Consider the following 17,959-nt stretch of genomic DNA (forward strand, 5'->3'; position numbering starts at 1 on the left):
CCCACGTGTATAGCCGACGAGACGCCCTGCGACGACAACCGCGGCTGCGTGCGCTCCGACCGCATCTGCGACCGCCGGCAGGACTGCGCCGACGGCAGCGACGAGATGCACTGCGAGGTGTGTACCCACGTGTATAGCCGACGAGACGCCCTGCGACGACAACCGCGGCTGCGTGCGCTCCGACCGCATCTGCGACCGCCGGCAGGACTGCGCCGACGGCAGCGACGAGATGCACTGCGAGGTGTGTACCCACGTGTATAGCCGACGAGACGAGAGAGAGAGATATATATATATATATATATGAAATTCAATCTCATAAAACCAAAAAATATTTTACCTGTAGCGGACCATCATACAGGAAAAATTGGCAATTTGAATCAATGCTATTACAAAATGTAATTGAATTTATTTTTATACATATTATGAATGAATTTATTTCTATATTTGGTTTTAAAAGATTAAATTTCAAATCATATTTAAATCCCCGATTTTTTTTGTTGTCAGGGCCTATATAACACACCTTTTCTACAGGGCCGGTCAGACGTCACAAAATGCCCCCAGGGCTATACGCTCTGCGGCGACGGCATGCTCTGCATATCGGAGGTGTCGCTGTGCAACGGCCACCAGGACTGCTACGATGGTAGTGATGAGAGCAACTGCACCAGCGAAGCTCCTGGGCACGGTATCCAGGTATTTAAAAAAAAAAAGTATTTAAAAATTAATAAAAAAAAAACACGTTAAGAGCAGAACGACCTAATCGTAAATATTCCTGTGTGTAACCTTTCACAGTACATCCCCTCCGCAAAAATGATTCTTTATGTTTTAAATATATTTATAAATGTTTGTATAGCTTCCACAGCCAACGGGTATTTTTATTTCCTGAAAATATATTTGTCGTAATCTGAAAAAAAAAATCGTTTAAAATTGAGACGATAAATGTTCCCGCCTAAAAGGCAGCCGCCATTCTTGTGACGTCACAAAAGCAGTGAAGTAACAAAGAAACGTCAAATGTGCCATGCAAACTTATCGCGGTTGTTACAAATAACACTTTTTTTTGCTATAGTAGTATTGCACGGGAAAAAATATGGTTCCCGTTTTCGATCACGTGACATACAGATAAGAAGATTACTTTTAATTTTGAAATTTAAAAATCATCTTATGTTTAATAATAAAATATTAAATTCGCATTTCTTATGCTAATAAAAACTATATAAATACCATACTTTCATAATTTAATTTTGATAAATAAAACTTCCCTATTAACTATGTCTAACTAAGGAAGCTAATTTATATTTAAATTCCTCAGATCCTTGGTATCGGCGTGGATCAGCCATCCATAAACGCCAGCAGCTTCCTCATATCCTTCTGGATGTCCCAGCAAAAGATGTTCATCTACAGCTTCCTGCCCTCCATATCGAAGGTGTCGGACGGCGTGTGGACTAACATGACGTGGATCCACGAGAGCACTTTCAGGTAACAATACTTTAACACAATTATCAAGATTTTAGTAATAATTCGTTTGTCCCATCTCATCTCATTCTAACAATGGCCTGTAGCAAAACACGCGGTTATCATACGAGGATTCGCCGGCCGCTGCGCTGTGTGAGCGAGACAGTGCTATGAACATAACATAGCAGAGTTATGTGTGCTCGTTCACTGAAAAGATCGCTCCTAACTAGTAAAATCTCACAAATAAACTAGTTCGGTCTTCTAGTACAGTAGTACACCGAGACAAACTGAGCATAATAATGTAACGGAACGGTTTTTACGGACGTTCTGTAAATTAGTGAATTTCAAAATTTGTTGTCTCGCTTACTCCCGTGAGTTGCAACGGAGTGACGGCTATGTGCTGTCTCGCTCATATTAGCCGAGAGCCGTTCGTTCGTCATTCGCACGCGATCGTCGTTAGTTCGCTCGGATCGCTTTGCTGTCATTGTCACTCCTCGCTCCCGTTCCGTTTCACGTGTAGTGTACTAAAATGTACTAAGAGCAGAATCATTAGGGAATAGTTCAATCTAGTACAGTGGAGGGAATTGCGTCTTTTTGACTTAAATGTATTACACAAGCCTATATTACATATTTTCCCCTTTTCGCAAAATGGTAAGGCCATTTAATAGTGTACAATTGTTTTATCTGTGTATTTATAGTATACGATTCGTTTGGCATCGTTATAGAGTTGTTTTTTATTGTTCCAGATTTACCGGTCTGGAGCCGTACACGCAATACAACGTGACCTTCTACATCCAGGACACCAGAACGAATAAAACTTATCCGTCCTTAAAGTTTGTCAATACTACCACTGGCGAAGGACGTAAGTATACTACAGAATATATATCATACTATAAATTTTTAGGAACAACTTTTATTGAGTTTGATCGGTTATTTTGTAAAAATTAAATATGAAACCAAAATAAAATAAAATTTACATAATTAAAAAAAAATAGGATGATGAAAGAGCAAAAAATATGATTGTTTTATTATTTAATCGTATGGAAAACATATCGTAAAAAAAGAAACTATTAATTTAATTAAATGTCTACACATAGACCAGTCGGCCAGTTCATTGCTTCGTCGCTCAGGGTGATCAGGTCTTCGGGAGGACCGGCGACATTAAGGCGTTATAGGGCAGTCTTGAATTATGTGCACCGGCCCGCAGCTGCAGGCCGGGGAAGCCACCCACCCACAGCGGTGTTTGTAGGAGGCGCATCGACCGTGACCAGTACGGAGTCTATTAAGTTTACGCCAGTCTCGTCTAGGGAGGAACCCATCATTCTGGAGCCAGGCGTAATTTCAGAGCTTAGTTTTCCCGCCATTGACAAATACCACGATTTTGCCCACTCGCGTTTTAGATTAAATTGAGTATCTGCTAGGTGGTTGACGAGGGATTTCTGGATTTGAGGCGTGGCTTGTTTGGCTCTAAAAACTCTGCGTAACATGGTAGGTCGTGGGTGGGTCGTTTTGGATCTCGGATACTCCCCGAACCAAGGCGTCCTTCCTCCTAGGTTCATATTATTGTGAGTAAACAAATTTCTTTGCAATTGTATGCAGACATAAATATCAAATGATAAAAATTAAATTGACCATTTTTCGTTCCAGAACCCTCACCACCCTTAAAAGTGAGCGTGGCCCAGCTGACCGGCAGCCGCATCCTGGTGGAGTGGGACCCGCCGGCCGCGCCCGCGGGCCGGCTGCGGCACTACACGCTGTCCTACAGCCCGCCGGTGCCGCCCATGGACAAGAAGACCAAGGGCGACGACACCAACATGACCATCAATGGTTATTTCAGGCCGAACATGAATTATTCTTTCTGGGTAAGTTGGAGAACCACCAGCGCCCCCCGAGGGACAGATCCGATACAATACAGTGTCTTACTACTATATAGTTGTTTATCCTCATGCCACTAGAGGCCTATAAAAAGGCCTTCAATCGCATTGCATATCGAATGTTGACATAGGTCACCAGATAAGTTTTGCAATTTTAATAGACAAATATGAAACGAAGAGGTGGCCTATCACGTTTACTTTTTAAAACTATATTTCCATAGATAATGTGTGGCGGGAATACATTTACTTTCTTTGTAAATCTACTTATTAAAAAATATATTAAAATTTTGTATGAAATGAAAATGCTGTATAAAATATTCATAAACCGTATTTAGCCCACACCGACTTATTTTAAGTTTACATTTATTTTTTGATAAGTAAATTTAAAAAGAATGCAAATGTTTTCCCACGAAACATATCGAAATATAGTTTCAAAAAGTATATTTGTTAGATCACTTCTTTGTTTCATATTTGTCTATTGCAAAACTTATCTAGTGACCTAAGTATTCTAACAAAGAAAATTGCATCAGTCTTAGCAAGTTATGATGCGCACGTGGCTAGAAAGTAAATACAAACTAAAGTATCACCGTGAATTTAGATTAAATCCTTACATCAATATTGTTTATGTGATTCCGTTCAATCACAATACGTTTCTTTTACCTTTTTCTGAAATCCAGATCCCTAACGGACCATTCTTAAACCTTATTCCCACGAGTTAAGGTCTGGTATGGTAAATAAACTTACTTATATTAGCTATTTTGTCCCACAGATAACAGCCACCAACGGCGCCTACACCTCCGAGCCGTCCCCCGTAATGACGATCACTTTCGACGACGTTGGCGATGTCGACGATCTTAACCACATCGGCGTTACCCGCATCAACGAAAGCACAGCCCTGCTAACTTGGGACAAGATCAAAGGAATTGAAGGCTTTAAGTTGGTCGTGCGTCCGCCTGCGCCGAGCTATGTGCCTTGGGACCCTATTATTACTAATGCGACTAATGTCACATGTAAGTATTTTATACTGGTAGAATATTCTCAAGTCAGTTACGAGTATCAATCAAAGCATAACCCTTCTTCTTCTTTTCGTGTCGAGGTTCCCTTTTTTTTTTATACGATGGAAGCCCAATAGGCAGCGGTGTTGACAGCCCTGGCTGTCGCGTCCCTCAGATCCAGCTCCGAGCAGTGATGTGGGCATGTGGGGCACGCCAGTAGATGTGCCATGGTTTGCGTTGCTGTGTCGCAGGTACATTGAGTCGAGGAGCTACGGAGCAATCCCCATTTGGCCATATTTTGCTTGCAGCGACCAACTTGGGACCTGAGCCTGTTTAAGGACTTCCAAATTGGCCAAGGTTCTTTATGGCCAGGCGGTAGTTGCTCCAAAGCCTGCACGTACACGTCTGGTGGAGGGCACCGGGTCTGCCACAGCAAGCGGCGCACATCGGCCGGCTCACCCTGCAGGGGGCTGGTGCTCCGCATAAAACTCCTGCGGCTTTTAAGACGCGCAGGTGGCGGGATGTGTCCATGACCTGGGACGTTTAAAGGCATTGAGGGCTTTAAACTGGTTATGACGCCGCTTGCGCCAAGCTACGTGCCTTGGGAGCCGATTACTACCAATACGACTAATATAAATAGTGTTTAGTTTTAATCTTACAAAATGCATATGTATGGCATTATCTATGAAAAGGGACCTTATTGTCGATGGCCCTTACGCCGCACTGCGTCGCGCAGCGTTGTATTTGTATCGGAGCATCGTTTATAACGGCGAAAGCACCATCGACAATAAGGTCCCTTTTCATAGATAACGTCACATGTATGTTAGTCTATAAGGTATTTGTAAGGCCTTGTTGTCTGAATCAAATTGTTAAATAAATAAAATATAGACCGTAGCATGCCTTGCGCGATATACTTGAAGTTGTACTAGATATATGTAGACGTGCGCGAAAACACAAGTCATGCTAGGCGGTCAGGAGACCAGTGTATGAAGGGTAAGGAATATTCTCAAACACACCGTGATGCGCATCAATTAGTCTTCAAAAAAAATTTTTTTTTAACAAATTGAACGTTGAGTAGACCTAAATTCATTGTGAGATGTAGCGTCAAGGACGCTTATAAAGCATAGTTCAGATAGAATTGGTACGCACTAGAAGATTGTTATTTTTTTAAGTTAATAAAATAAGAAAGTTATGAATGGTGAATTTTAAATAGTAATGTATTTAGCTTTCAAATATGTATAAATTAAAAAAAAAATCTCTGTTATGTTAATAATTACGAACTGTTTTCATAATGGACCCCCGTCCTTTTCTGCACAACACTTTTGTCGACATTTTTGGCGTGTTGATTTCTTGTAGATCGCAATGAATTGATACCCTGGACAATTTGACTAGTCTTATTTAATTTTATTTCATGATTGCCCAATAGTATTTGATAGATTGAAATTGGGGACGATTCGAAGGATTCATCTCGCGGGGTATGTATTTGGCCTGATTATTAGCATACCAGCCCAAAACTTTTTTTGAGTAGTGGCAGCTGGCTAAATCTGGCCAACATTTCACAGGACCGTTATGGGATCTAATAAATGCCAATACTCATTTCTCTAAGCACTCTTTAATATAAAGGTCCGACTTCATTGTTGACTATGTTATAAAACTTTTCGTCTTACAGCCGCAATTATTAATTCCTTGCCATATCATATGTTTTTTGCGAACTTGTCAAGTTTCACGAACTTAAATTTTTCGGGTAAATGACCTCTATTATTGGCCATATAAAACTTCGAACCGAGTAGTTGATTAAAATCGAGTTTTACATACGTCTTGTCGTCCAACTACAAGCAACCTTCGAATTCTGTCAATACTGGGTCGTACAATAGTCGAGCTAGTGTTTTAGCTTGTCGGATCTGTTTAACAGTCCGATTTGGCTGTTTTATTGCTCGATAGCTCTTATAGCCACCTCTGAGGTGAATCATCTTTATCTTTCTAGAAGTTTCTTTGATTTTTTGGGATAAATCGTAATTAGACCGTCCTGAATTTTGTTTGAGTGACCTTAGGTCTTTTTTCCCAAAATCTTGTTATTTGTACCAGACCTCCGATTAGTTTGTGTTTTCCTGTCAGCTGATAGAGTCTCCTTGTAACGTTTTATGACCCCACAAATACTAGCTTTTAACATCTTAAGCGACTTAGCTGTCTTTGTCCGGGATCGATAAGAATTTTCGAAGTATTTGTGCACAATCAATCTCCTGTTCTCAATTTTCATGGTCGAAAACTTTAAAATGCAAAAAGCTAGGAAAAAAATATTTTGACAATTAATACTTTGAAGGTTGGTGATTGAACTGTAATTGTCAATTTTTTTCCCGCCATGGAATTATTATTTTTTAAACATTGCTAATTATGTGCCAATTCTATATGAACTATGCTTTAGTTGTCATGGCGTACACTGTCAATGTAACCTTCACATACTCTACGACAATAACATGTATTTCCTTTCCAGTAACAAACCTCCCAACCGGCGTCCACATCGACGTGGACATAATGGCGTACAAAGGCTCCATCACCGGCCACCCTCTCACCATCTTCCTCAAGCCCGAAGGCATCGTCGATGACGTCATCAACAGTACCGCGTACCTTATCAAGGAGAAACGGACATCAGTCAAGTTGGAGTGGTCGCCTCCGACTACTGACAGATATAAGGGGAAGGAGTTGGAATACGCGGTGTATTACAATGATGTGATGCATACTAGGATTCCCGGGAAAGAGAGTGAGTATTTTAAGTCCGAGTCGTAGATTTTGAAGTTTATCTTCCTCAAACCGGAGGGCACCGTCGATGACGTCATCAACAGTACCCCGTGCCTTATCAAGGAGAAACGGACGTCGGTGAATCTCGAGTTGTCGCCTCCGACTAGTGATAGATACAAAGGGAAGGAATTGGAGTACGCGGTGTATTACCAGGGTAAGAGAGTAAGTGTTTTGATAATGTGAGCCTTTATTTGTTTTACATGGGGGCATAGTTGTTGTTTAACCACTCGTGCTATTATTGTAAAATATTGATTAAGACACGAGGGTTAAACAAACTTTGCCACCGAGTGAAACAACATTTTACACCACACCAAAGGAAAATACTAACTGAAATATCAAACAAAATCAAAATTAATGTTATTAAATATTTATCATTCAAAATCATCATTTAAAAGTTTATTCTACCAGGCAACATAAAGAAACAACTCAAAATTAGCATTTGATTACTTTACCAGACATGTGAATATAAACTTTCTCATCAGTTTTTGAAGTACCAAAAGAGCCGTTATCAGCTGGTGTGGTGAAAAATAATTAATTAAGTTCTTGGTAAAATCGATTCTGACTAGTGACAGATATAAGGGGAAGGTTTTGGAGTCGCGGTGTATTATAATGATGTGATGCATACTAGGATTACTGGAAGAGTGAGTATTTTTTAATGTGAATATTAGGTTATCGGTTATAGTATTTGATCAAGGAGTAATGGACGTCGGCGATGTGTTCCCCTACTGGATGTTCCGTCGAGGCCTCATAACGTTTTGAATGACGTTACACTCATTCTTCAGATTTTACGCGGGTGTTTCTTTTTAAAGTATTACAATTTACCAAAAGTCCATAAGATAGAAAAAACACGCACACACGCATATATATGTAATATACACAAATTGCACAGTAGTTTTTCTTTCTTTCTTGTACCAACTTAGGTGTTTAAAAAGCGTTGCACATTTTTGTGTAAGGTACTGGCAGAATACCAGCGATGTGGCTTGCTGCATCACTATGCTGAGTCAGCGCCTTTTCTGTGCCACGACACATGGCGTATTAATTAACTAAAAAATGTTTTTTATTAAATTAAGTTTGCATGTTTTTATTTTACACTTTTCTTTTTTGTTTGTTTTGATGCCGATGCCATGCATGTTGTGGGTATGAATAAAGAATGTATCTATCTATCTAACGTACTAATAACGGCTTAACATTACAGATACTTTGAAAAGAATCACCCTGCACAAATAGATGGCTATTCCAATGTTGTTTCAACAGAGTGGCCTAGATGGAACGTCCAAATTGAATGCTAGGTCCTTTTCCTTGTCCTGAACTCTTAAATGTGATAGTGTGTTAACAAATTTGAATCCTAGGCCATTATAAAACCTTGTCGCTTTACTACTAGATACATGACGTACAGGACTCAATAAGCACTGGTTCCATAGTCGCCTAGGAATCAAATTGGTTCACTATATGACGTCACTGACAAGGTTTCTTTCTGTCGGGATGTTCCAACAGTAGAATGTTAGAATCAGATTTTAACGCTCCGCTTATTTTCCAGCTAAGATCTCGACCAAGCAGACGAGCATGCAGATCGACGATCTGCACGCGTGCGAGAGTTACATATTCGCCGTAACGCTCGCTAACGGACCCATCGCCAAGATACACGAGATCATGACCCGCGAGAATGCCAAGTAAGAATTCCTTCAATATGAAATAGTTATTTGTTTTACCCTTGTAAAAAAGGGCAAAGTTGTTGTTTCACCGCTCGTGCTAATATTGATACCCGAGCAAGCGAAAGATTGCAAAATTGAACCACGAGCGTAGCGAGTGGTTCGAGAAGTGGAATCTTGAGCGTTGCGAGGGTTTCAATGCACCAGGGTTAAACAAACTTTGCCTCCGAGGAAACACAAAATTTTTCACCACACCAACACGAGGAAACTGCTATCTATGAAATGCTAAAAAATTCAAATGAAATCAAATCCAAATGAACGTAATAAAAAAATTATCATTCAAAATCATCATTTAAAAATCAATTCTACTAGCCCCACAGTACTTTGCCCCACATGTGGATAAAATGCAATTTTCTCATTAGTTTTTGAACAATCAAGAGGCCCTTTACCAGTTGGTGTGGTGAAAATAATTTTAAAACAGGCTACACACATTTCAGTAGATTCACTTATTTTGATCCGTTTCGAGGATCATCAATTGAAGCAACGCCTGCAGCACGTGCACGTCAAACACTAATAATTTAAATTATAAAATGGCTAAGGTTTTTAACAAACTCTTTTAAGATTGCATATACTCTAAAAATGGGCGATGCCTTCCAATTCGGTTTAGGGGCCGTGAGAGCTACTGATCGTGGTGTAAGTGCCATTGCATATTTAAATAATTATTTATTTATTTACAGGGCCCCGATAAAAAATCTTCACGTAGTATTCAACGCCAACAAGACTAAAATGGAAATCTTATGGAAAGCAAACTGTGACGTCATAAACGAGGCAGTGGCCTACAGAGTAAGAACTTATATTTATTTTGAACTTTGTGTAGCAGAAATTGAATTTAGAGTAATACCACCCACCGTTCTTTGAATGCCATTTATCAACTGTTACGTGTGTGTAACAGTTGATAAATGGCATGTGGGTGGGTTCCAAATTTAATGGCGCGAACTGTTATGTCAAAATCTTTCTATTTTTAATTTGAACCTTGTTATATAGTAAATTGCGATGAATTTCGTTTGTCTGAAAAAGTAATGAAACAAAAGAAATTCTTCTTTATTTGGTTTATTAAAGTTTCAAATTAGATTGTATTTATATTTATTATTGTATTTTATTCGGAAAACCAACAGCTTAAATAAACTAAAACTAGGTTAACATAAATATGTATCAGGGAAGCCAATTACAGGTTTCCACAAACAGGATACAAAGGTTGAAATGGAATACATTGTGCACATTGGGCGTTACGGGGTTAATTTTCAGATTTAGGTCATAAGATGGCAAACCCGCCACTGCGCACAAATATTTTATATTCTTGTTGAATATAGTTGACAGCGTAACCATTAATATATTTTAACCAACGGTAGTAAAAAAATATACTCATTATTGGTGGGTCATATGTAGTTAGGTTTTAGGTTTACATTCGTTTGTTCTAGCTGGATATAACGGAGCTGACCCGCAACAAAGTCAGCCGCTACGAGCTCAAGCCAACTACGAACGTGTCGCTGTCTCACTCTATCGAGAACGTGGCCATTGGCGGGCGGTATAACATCTGCATATCTGTGAGTATTATATGTATGTATACACTATCTAAAAACTACACAAGAGTGTTTTTTCTAAAAAGATTTTTTGTAGTAAGATGAGATACCGGATATCCGGCCGTTGGGTCCACTGAATATTCGGTATCCGGTCGTCGAATATCCGGCCGAATAACAGTTTTGTTAAAATTAATTAAATTCGATCGCGCGATTGCTCAAAGCTCGATGCAGGTTGCAGCTTGTTTCTAGTTATGGGCAGTCATTTAAATATAAGTGAACTAAATTCACTTACAGTGAGTATTGAATAGCGGTACGTTACAATACAATATTTTCGTTGCGAGTGCTTAATAATTAACTTCGTTTTGTTATTTATAAGATATTTTAGTGTTTAGTGCATATTGTGTGTCTACTTTGTATAAAGTGCTTTTTAACTCCCTTATTTTTTTTGTAATCTCTTGTTTCCGCTTAGTTATTGCATGTTAGTTGTACTTTTGTGGACATCTGTTATTGGCTATGTTTTCTGTTCATTATGCTATGTATTACTTTTTGTATTGCTATTGATGCCCTAAATAAATAAAATAAATAAATATCGTGCTAAATTACTATCCGATATCCGGCCGGATACTACGCAACTATTCGGTATTCGGCCGGACAGTAAAAATATGGCCAGATACCGGATAGTGACCGGATATCTGTTGCATCTCTAATCATTAGGATACAAAGTAAAATTGGGATGATTATTGTTTGTTTGAGAAAGTAATGAAATAATATAATTGCTACTTTATTTGGTTTATATAAGGTTCTAATTTTTTGATGACCGGTCTGGCCTAGTGGGTAGTGACCCCGCCTATGAAGCCGATGGTCCCGGGTTCAAATCCTGGTAAGGGCATTTAGTCGTGTGATGAGCACTGATATTTGTTCCTGAGTCATGGGTGTTATAATATGTATTTAAGTATTTATTAATATTTATGTATTATATGTATCGTTGTCTAAGTACCCACAACACAAGCCTTATTGAGCGATACTGTGGGACTTAGTCAATTTGTGTAATAATGTCATATAATATTTATTATTTATTTATAATTAGATAAAATCATAGTGTACATTATAATGCACATTAGGCCTTACGAGGCTATAATAACCAACTTACCTTTTGCATGGTGGGTCAATTTCAAATCGTAATAACAATGTAGTATACCTTCGTGTACAGGCCAACGTGCCGTCAGCGGCCGTGACGTGTAAACACGTCCTCGGACAACAATTGCCCGCGCCGGCCGCCGTGGTGGCGTGGCTCGCGCCCAACGGACACCTCATGGTCAACTGGGACAACCGGCAAGAGGACGGCGACCACAAGTGAGTGGCGTTTATAAGAGGAAAGAGGACGGCCAATTCTTCATACAAACGAAGTCCCTATTTTCCTCTCTGGATATTGACATTATGGAAAATATTTTTACATAATTTGATGTATAGTAACCATAGCTACGCCCCTACGTTTGAATATTTTAGATTTTTTTTTTATAAAGATTAGGAGCGAAAAGAAAGAAGAAAGGAGGAGGATGCTGAGATGAGGCCATTTCATGGCACTTTATATTACTTTCATAGTTTTTGTTATATTATGTAATGTCATGTGTCTTGTTATTCTATTCTATTCTTAAAACAGAATTCATACAAAGTTTTAACTGCCACTAACTCCTTTAATAATAATAATATTTAAAAAACCAAACGTAGGGGAATAGCTGTGGTTGACATACAAGAAAGTGTTTCAAAATATTTTCAATAATGTTGTGTCTCACCCAATGTTATCAAAATTGATAGTAGACTTACGTTTTTAAATCTTCATTAAGATAAAGCGCTAGATGACCTTAATATAGACAAGCTGGTTGAACTCCAGTGCTATGTACATCCCGTTGCTGGCTACTCTGTAGCCAAACACAAATCCAAACAAATACAAATCTAGATTAAATAGAAAGATCAATAAACATGCCTCTGTTAAACAATAAAGATCTCCACGATCCGCGTCCGTAGTCACTTAGTTTTTGCCATTTATCAGCTTACTAAAGCCATCTTTAATTTCAGATACAACTACGAAATCATAGTCTCCGAAACGGAAATCCCCGAGGACCTGCTACACCCGACCGGCTCAATGCGGACGGAGATCGCTTCACACTCGCCTCGCCTCATCACCGTGCCCGTCGCCCGCGGCCCGCTGTACTGCGCCGTGCGAGTCGTGTCCGAGGACGGGTACTACAGCGACATCAGTGAAGTCCACACTTTGGAGATGTTAGGTGAGTGTCGTAAGAAAAACTAAACCGGTTAGCCATAGAATCACTTTAAGACATGCTTCGAATGTATTGAGGGACGGAGATCGCATCAAATACCCCCCGAGACTGCAATGCACATTCTCTGCTCCTGTGGACCACTAATGTCAAAAAGAAGTACCTACCTAGGGCGGCACGTATTGCAACCCTATGAGGTACAGAACATTACGGCCCAAAGAATCTGGAATTTCCTGGATTCAACGGGCATCAGTAATGAACTTTAAAGGGCTGGCACAATAGACCAATGCCTGGTCGACGTGGCATTCAAAGGCCCACAAACTACAATAATAATAATAATACCCCCCGACCCATCACAGTGCCTGTCGCCCGCGGACGGTGTGTCCGAGGACGGGTATTACACCGATATCAGTGAAGTGCATACTTTGGAGATGTGAGGTGAGTTTCTTGGGAGTCTAGTCCGGATTCATCCCGAGAGTCCTGATGTTAAAAATATCGACACAATGCGAATTTTAATTATTTTGTGGTGAGCGTTCGGACCGTGAGTTTTGGCCGAAGGGTGTCGAGTTCCGGCGGTTCCGTGGCCGGTTCCCTGACACAGCGGGGTTGCGAAATGCATCGCAGCCATAATGTGTGTGCCCGTACTTCTGCGTCATGCGAGTCGTGTCTGAAGGTATTATAGTAACATCAGCGAGGTGCATACTCTTGACTTGTTAGGTGAGTGTAGGAAAAAGTAAACAAGACAGAGATAGCTTCAAACTCTTCGACTCATCACCATTCCTGTCGCTCGCGGGCCATTGTACTGTGCTATTCGAATTGTGTCTACGGATATTACAGCCACATCAGTGAAGTTCACACTTTGGAGATGTTAGGTGAGTGTCGCTTAGAAATAATAACGTATAATACCGGGCCGTATGTCAAACAGTTCTTGAGATGTGACGCTTAAATAAATGTCTATGTTGGGTGACAATGTTATCCCTTTTTCCACCAAAGTTAAAAACATGGGATTGATGTTTAATTGTGGCCTGACCTGGGAACCCCAAGTGTCCGATGTGGACACACATCGGACACAGTTACCTCTCCTTGCGGGTGTACTGTTTTTAAAAGCTTTTATTTAACTTGCAATGTATGTATGTTTGTTCGGGTGGAATCTTGCAACTCAATTTTGAAGCAGATATCTTTAGCCGATTGAGCTGAAATTTTGTATACACGTTTAGTTTGGATGACAATGCATGATAAATTATGTGACGTCATTCTCAATCCAACATGGCGGACCATTCAAGATGGCGGAATAGTTATTTTTAATGCACTTCTACAATATGGGTATCAAATGAAAGGGATTGTTGACAGTAACTCGAAAAAATATGTGACGTTATTCTACTCGTAAATCCAATATGGCGGAACATCCAAGATGGCGGAATAGTTATTTTTAATGCACTTCTACAATATGGGTATCAAATGAAAGGGATTGGTGAGAGTAACTCAAAATAAATAAAAAGTAAAAAATAAAATAAAAGTAAATTTTTTTTAGTAAAAGTTTTTATTTTCTAAGAAAATAAAATTTTCCTTTAAAATTTTAATCATCAACTTATAACCTCATTATACACAATTTATATGTTCATAAAAGCTTGTCGCGAGGTTTAAGTACCTATAAGTATTAAATTAAATTAAAATGTTCGAAAATTTAAATTAAGCAGATCAAGTTACTTAATTAAAGAGGAACTAGTTTGTTTATCCAATTAAATCGCGCGACAAGCTTTTATGAACATATAAATTGTGTATAATGAGGTTATAAGTTGATGATTAAAATTTTAAAGGAAATTTTTTTTGATGATAATCTAATGTACCGTGAGGTAAATTTTTTTTTTAACGGAGGTACTAAATAGTTCAAATTAGGTACAAAAATATGGTATGCTTTTTATTTATTTTTATCTAGGTACACCCGCCATTCTGACTCTCACCGAATGCACCCGTTCGTGGTAAACGTTCCATTTGTTCGCACGAAACGGTTTTCGTCCTCATTTTTGGTATGGACGGCTAAAGAATGGAATGCGCTCCCGCCATCTGTACTCCCTGATAAATATGACCTCGGTCTCTTTAAAGCAAGAGTGAATAGGCTACTACTGAACCGGTGAGCTCCATCCTAGGCCCTGTCTTCACTTTCCATCAGGTGTGACTAGGGCCAATCGCCGATCAGTTTATTATAAAAAAAACTTAGTAAAGAGAGTTTTTTCCATTAGGATCGGCGGAACCGGAGGCGGCGGCGACGTCGGCGCTGTGGTGGGGCGGCGGCGCGGCGCTGCTGGGCGCGGCGCTGCTGGGCGGCGCGCTGCTGCACGTGCTGCTGCGCAACCGTCGCCTCGCGCGCTCGCTGCTGCGCTTCAGCTACGACAGCCGGCGCGGACAGGCCACCATCGGCGACCACGGTACGACCCACCATCCATCCTAATATTACTACGCGCTGCTGGGCGGCGCGCTGCTGCACGTGCTGCTGCGCAACCGTCGCCTCGCGCGCTCGCTGCTGCGCTTCAGCTACGACAGCCGGCGCGGACAGGCCACCATCGGCGACCACGGTACGACCCACCATCCATCCTAATATTACTACGCGCTGCTGGGCGGCGCGCTGCTGCACGTGCTGCTGCGCAACCGTCGCCTCGCGCGCTCGCTGCTGCGCTTCAGCTACGACAGCCGGCGCGGACAGGCCACCATCGGCGACCACGGTACGACCCACCATCCATCCTAATATTACTACGCGCTGCTGGGCGGCGCGCTGCTGCACGTGCTGCTGCGCAACCGTCGCCTCGCGCGCTCGCTGCTGCGCTTCAGCTACGACAGCCGGCGCGGACAGGCCACCATCGGCGACCACGGTACGACCCACCATCCATCCTAATATTACTACGCGCTGCTGGGCGGCGCGCTGCTGCACGTGCTGCTGCGCAACCGTCGCCTCGCGCGCTCGCTGCTGCGCTTCAGCTACGACAGCCGGCGCGGACAGGCCACCATCGGCGACCACGGTACGACCCACCATCCATCCTAATATTACTACGCGCTGCTGGGCGGCGCGCTGCTGCACGTGCTGCTGCGCAACCGTCGCCTCGCGCGCTCGCTGCTGCGCTTCAGCTACGACAGCCGGCGCGGACAGGCCACCATCGGCGACCACGGTACGACCCACCATCCATCCTAATATTACTACGCGCTGCTGGGCGGCGCGCTGCTGCACGTGCTGCTGCGCAACCGTCGCCTCGCGCGCTCGCTGCTGCGCTTCAGCTACGACAGCCGGCGCGGACAGGCCACCATCGGCGACCACGGTACGACCCACCATCCATCCTAATATTACTACGCGCTGCTGGGCGGCGCGCTGCTGCACGTGCTGCTGCGCAACCGTCGCCTCGCGCGCTCGCTGCTGCGCTTCAGCTACGACAGCCGGCGCGGACAGGCCACCATCGGCGACCACGGTACGACCCACCATCCATCCTAATATTACTACGCGCTGCTGGGCGGCGCGCTGCTGCACGTGCTGCTGCGCAACCGTCGCCTCGCGCGCTCGCTGCTGCGCTTCAGCTACGACAGCCGGCGCGGACAGGCCACCATCGGCGACCACGGTACGACCCACCATCCATCCTAATATTACTACGCGCTGCTGGGCGGCGCGCTGCTGCACGTGCTGCTGCGCAACCGTCGCCTCGCGCGCTCGCTGCTGCGCTTCAGCTACGACAGCCGGCGCGGACAGGCCACCATCGGCGACCACGGTACGACCCACCATCCATCCTAATATTACTACGCGCTGCTGGGCGGCGCGCTGCTGCACGTGCTGCTGCGCAACCGTCGCCTCGCGCGCTCGCTGCTGCGCTTCAGCTACGACAGCCGGCGCGGACAGGCCACCATCGGCGACCACGGTACGACCCACCATCCATCCTAATATTACTACGCGCTGCTGGGCGGCGCGCTGCTGCACGTGCTGCTGCGCAACCGTCGCCTCGCGCGCTCGCTGCTGCGCTTCAGCTACGACAGCCGGCGCGGACAGGCCACCATCGGCGACCACGGTACGACCCACCATCCATCCTAATATTACTACGCGCTGCTGGGCGGCGCGCTGCTGCACGTGCTGCTGCGCAACCGTCGCCTCGCGCGCTCGCTGCTGCGCTTCAGCTACGACAGCCGGCGCGGACAGGCCACCATCGGCGACCACGGTACGACCCACCATCCATCCTAATATTACTACGCGCTGCTGGGCGGCGCGCTGCTGCACGTGCTGCTGCGCAACCGTCGCCTCGCGCGCTCGCTGCTGCGCTTCAGCTACGACAGCCGGCGCGGACAGGCCACCATCGGCGACCACGGTACGACCCACCATCCATCCTAATATTACTACGCGCTGCTGGGCGGCGCGCTGCTGCACGTGCTGCTGCGCAACCGTCGCCTCGCGCGCTCGCTGCTGCGCTTCAGCTACGACAGCCGGCGCGGACAGGCCACCATCGGCGACCACGGTACGACCCACCATCCATCCTAATATTACTATATTCTAGCAGAATTGACCTCAAAAATAACCCCAGAGGTATCATTGGTACCGCGGGTATTGTTCACCAAGGAGTTCTGACCGAAGGGTTTCAAATTCCGGTTCCTATGGGGTTGCACAATGCATTGCAGCCATAATGTGTTTTATAATACATATATTATTTAAAATAATACGGTAATAATGGGCCACTCGTTGCCAGAATAGTACATTACGATACAAGTGCGAAAAATAGGAAATTCGAAACGAGTGGCGATAAATTAAAACACGACCGAAGGGAGTGTTTTAAATCGACACGAGTTGCGAATTACCTATTCGCACATGTATCGTACAACGTTTTACAGTACATATGGCCCTTTAAATGTTCGACACAGTAACGTAATATGCTACTTCTCGCACTAGTGCTATAAAGTAGCCCCATATGTACTGTAAATAAATATTTTCATTTCATTTCATTGTGCCGCGAGCTACTCCACTGTATAGAGTACGGTTATTGTCAAATAATGTCGTGCGAGAGTTTTGACGTATAGAATCTTAGTTTAGTCAATCGAAACGTTTATTAATCAGTCATAACATTTATTAATAGTGGGAAATTGTGTTTTGGGTAATATTCAACCTGGGGGCGGAATACATTTATGGAAAAAGATAGCCGTGAGTAAAATATTCGGAGCAATTCGACAGATATCAAGATTCGAGACAGAGTGGTCTTTCAATAAAATAACGTTAGTATGAATTATTTTATTACAATCTAAAATAAAAACACTACCACTAAGTATAATTAAACTTATTTTAAGAATACTATTCAAAAAGAAAATTTATACGCATATTTT

General features: G+C 42.9%; 1 protein-coding gene across 1 annotated transcript; it reads left to right on the forward strand.

Annotated features, from left to right (window-relative positions):
- The first annotated feature begins 58 nt into the window (after window positions 1-58).
- On the forward strand, window positions 59-15,211 carry LOC133525985 (sortilin-related receptor-like). The gene is made up of 13 exons (XM_061862438.1): window positions 59-241; window positions 532-690; window positions 1,307-1,473; window positions 2,196-2,311; window positions 3,097-3,311; window positions 4,093-4,333; window positions 6,810-7,076; window positions 8,652-8,784; window positions 9,501-9,606; window positions 10,242-10,367; window positions 11,554-11,696; window positions 12,420-12,628; window positions 14,860-15,211. The coding sequence occupies exons 1-13, from the start codon at window positions 230-232 to the stop codon at window positions 15,066-15,068; spliced, it is 2,103 nt and encodes a 700-aa protein (XP_061718422.1). The 5' UTR covers window positions 59-229; the 3' UTR covers window positions 15,069-15,211.
- Window positions 15,212-17,959: the final 2,748 nt, after the last annotated feature.

The sequence above is a fragment of the Cydia pomonella genome, chromosome 15, assembly GCF_033807575.1.
Source record: "Cydia pomonella isolate Wapato2018A chromosome 15, ilCydPomo1, whole genome shotgun sequence".
Lineage (NCBI taxonomy): Eukaryota > Metazoa > Arthropoda > Insecta > Lepidoptera > Tortricidae > Cydia > Cydia pomonella.

Coding starts and splice junctions, on each gene's coding strand:
- LOC133525985 (XM_061862438.1), top strand. Junction 10,368..11,553: donor GGTATAACATCTGCATATCT/GTGAGTATTATA, acceptor CTTCGTGTACAG/GCCAACGTGCCGTCAGCGGC. Junction 11,697..12,419: donor CAAGAGGACGGCGACCACAA/GTGAGTGGCGTT, acceptor CTTTAATTTCAG/ATACAACTACGAAATCATAG.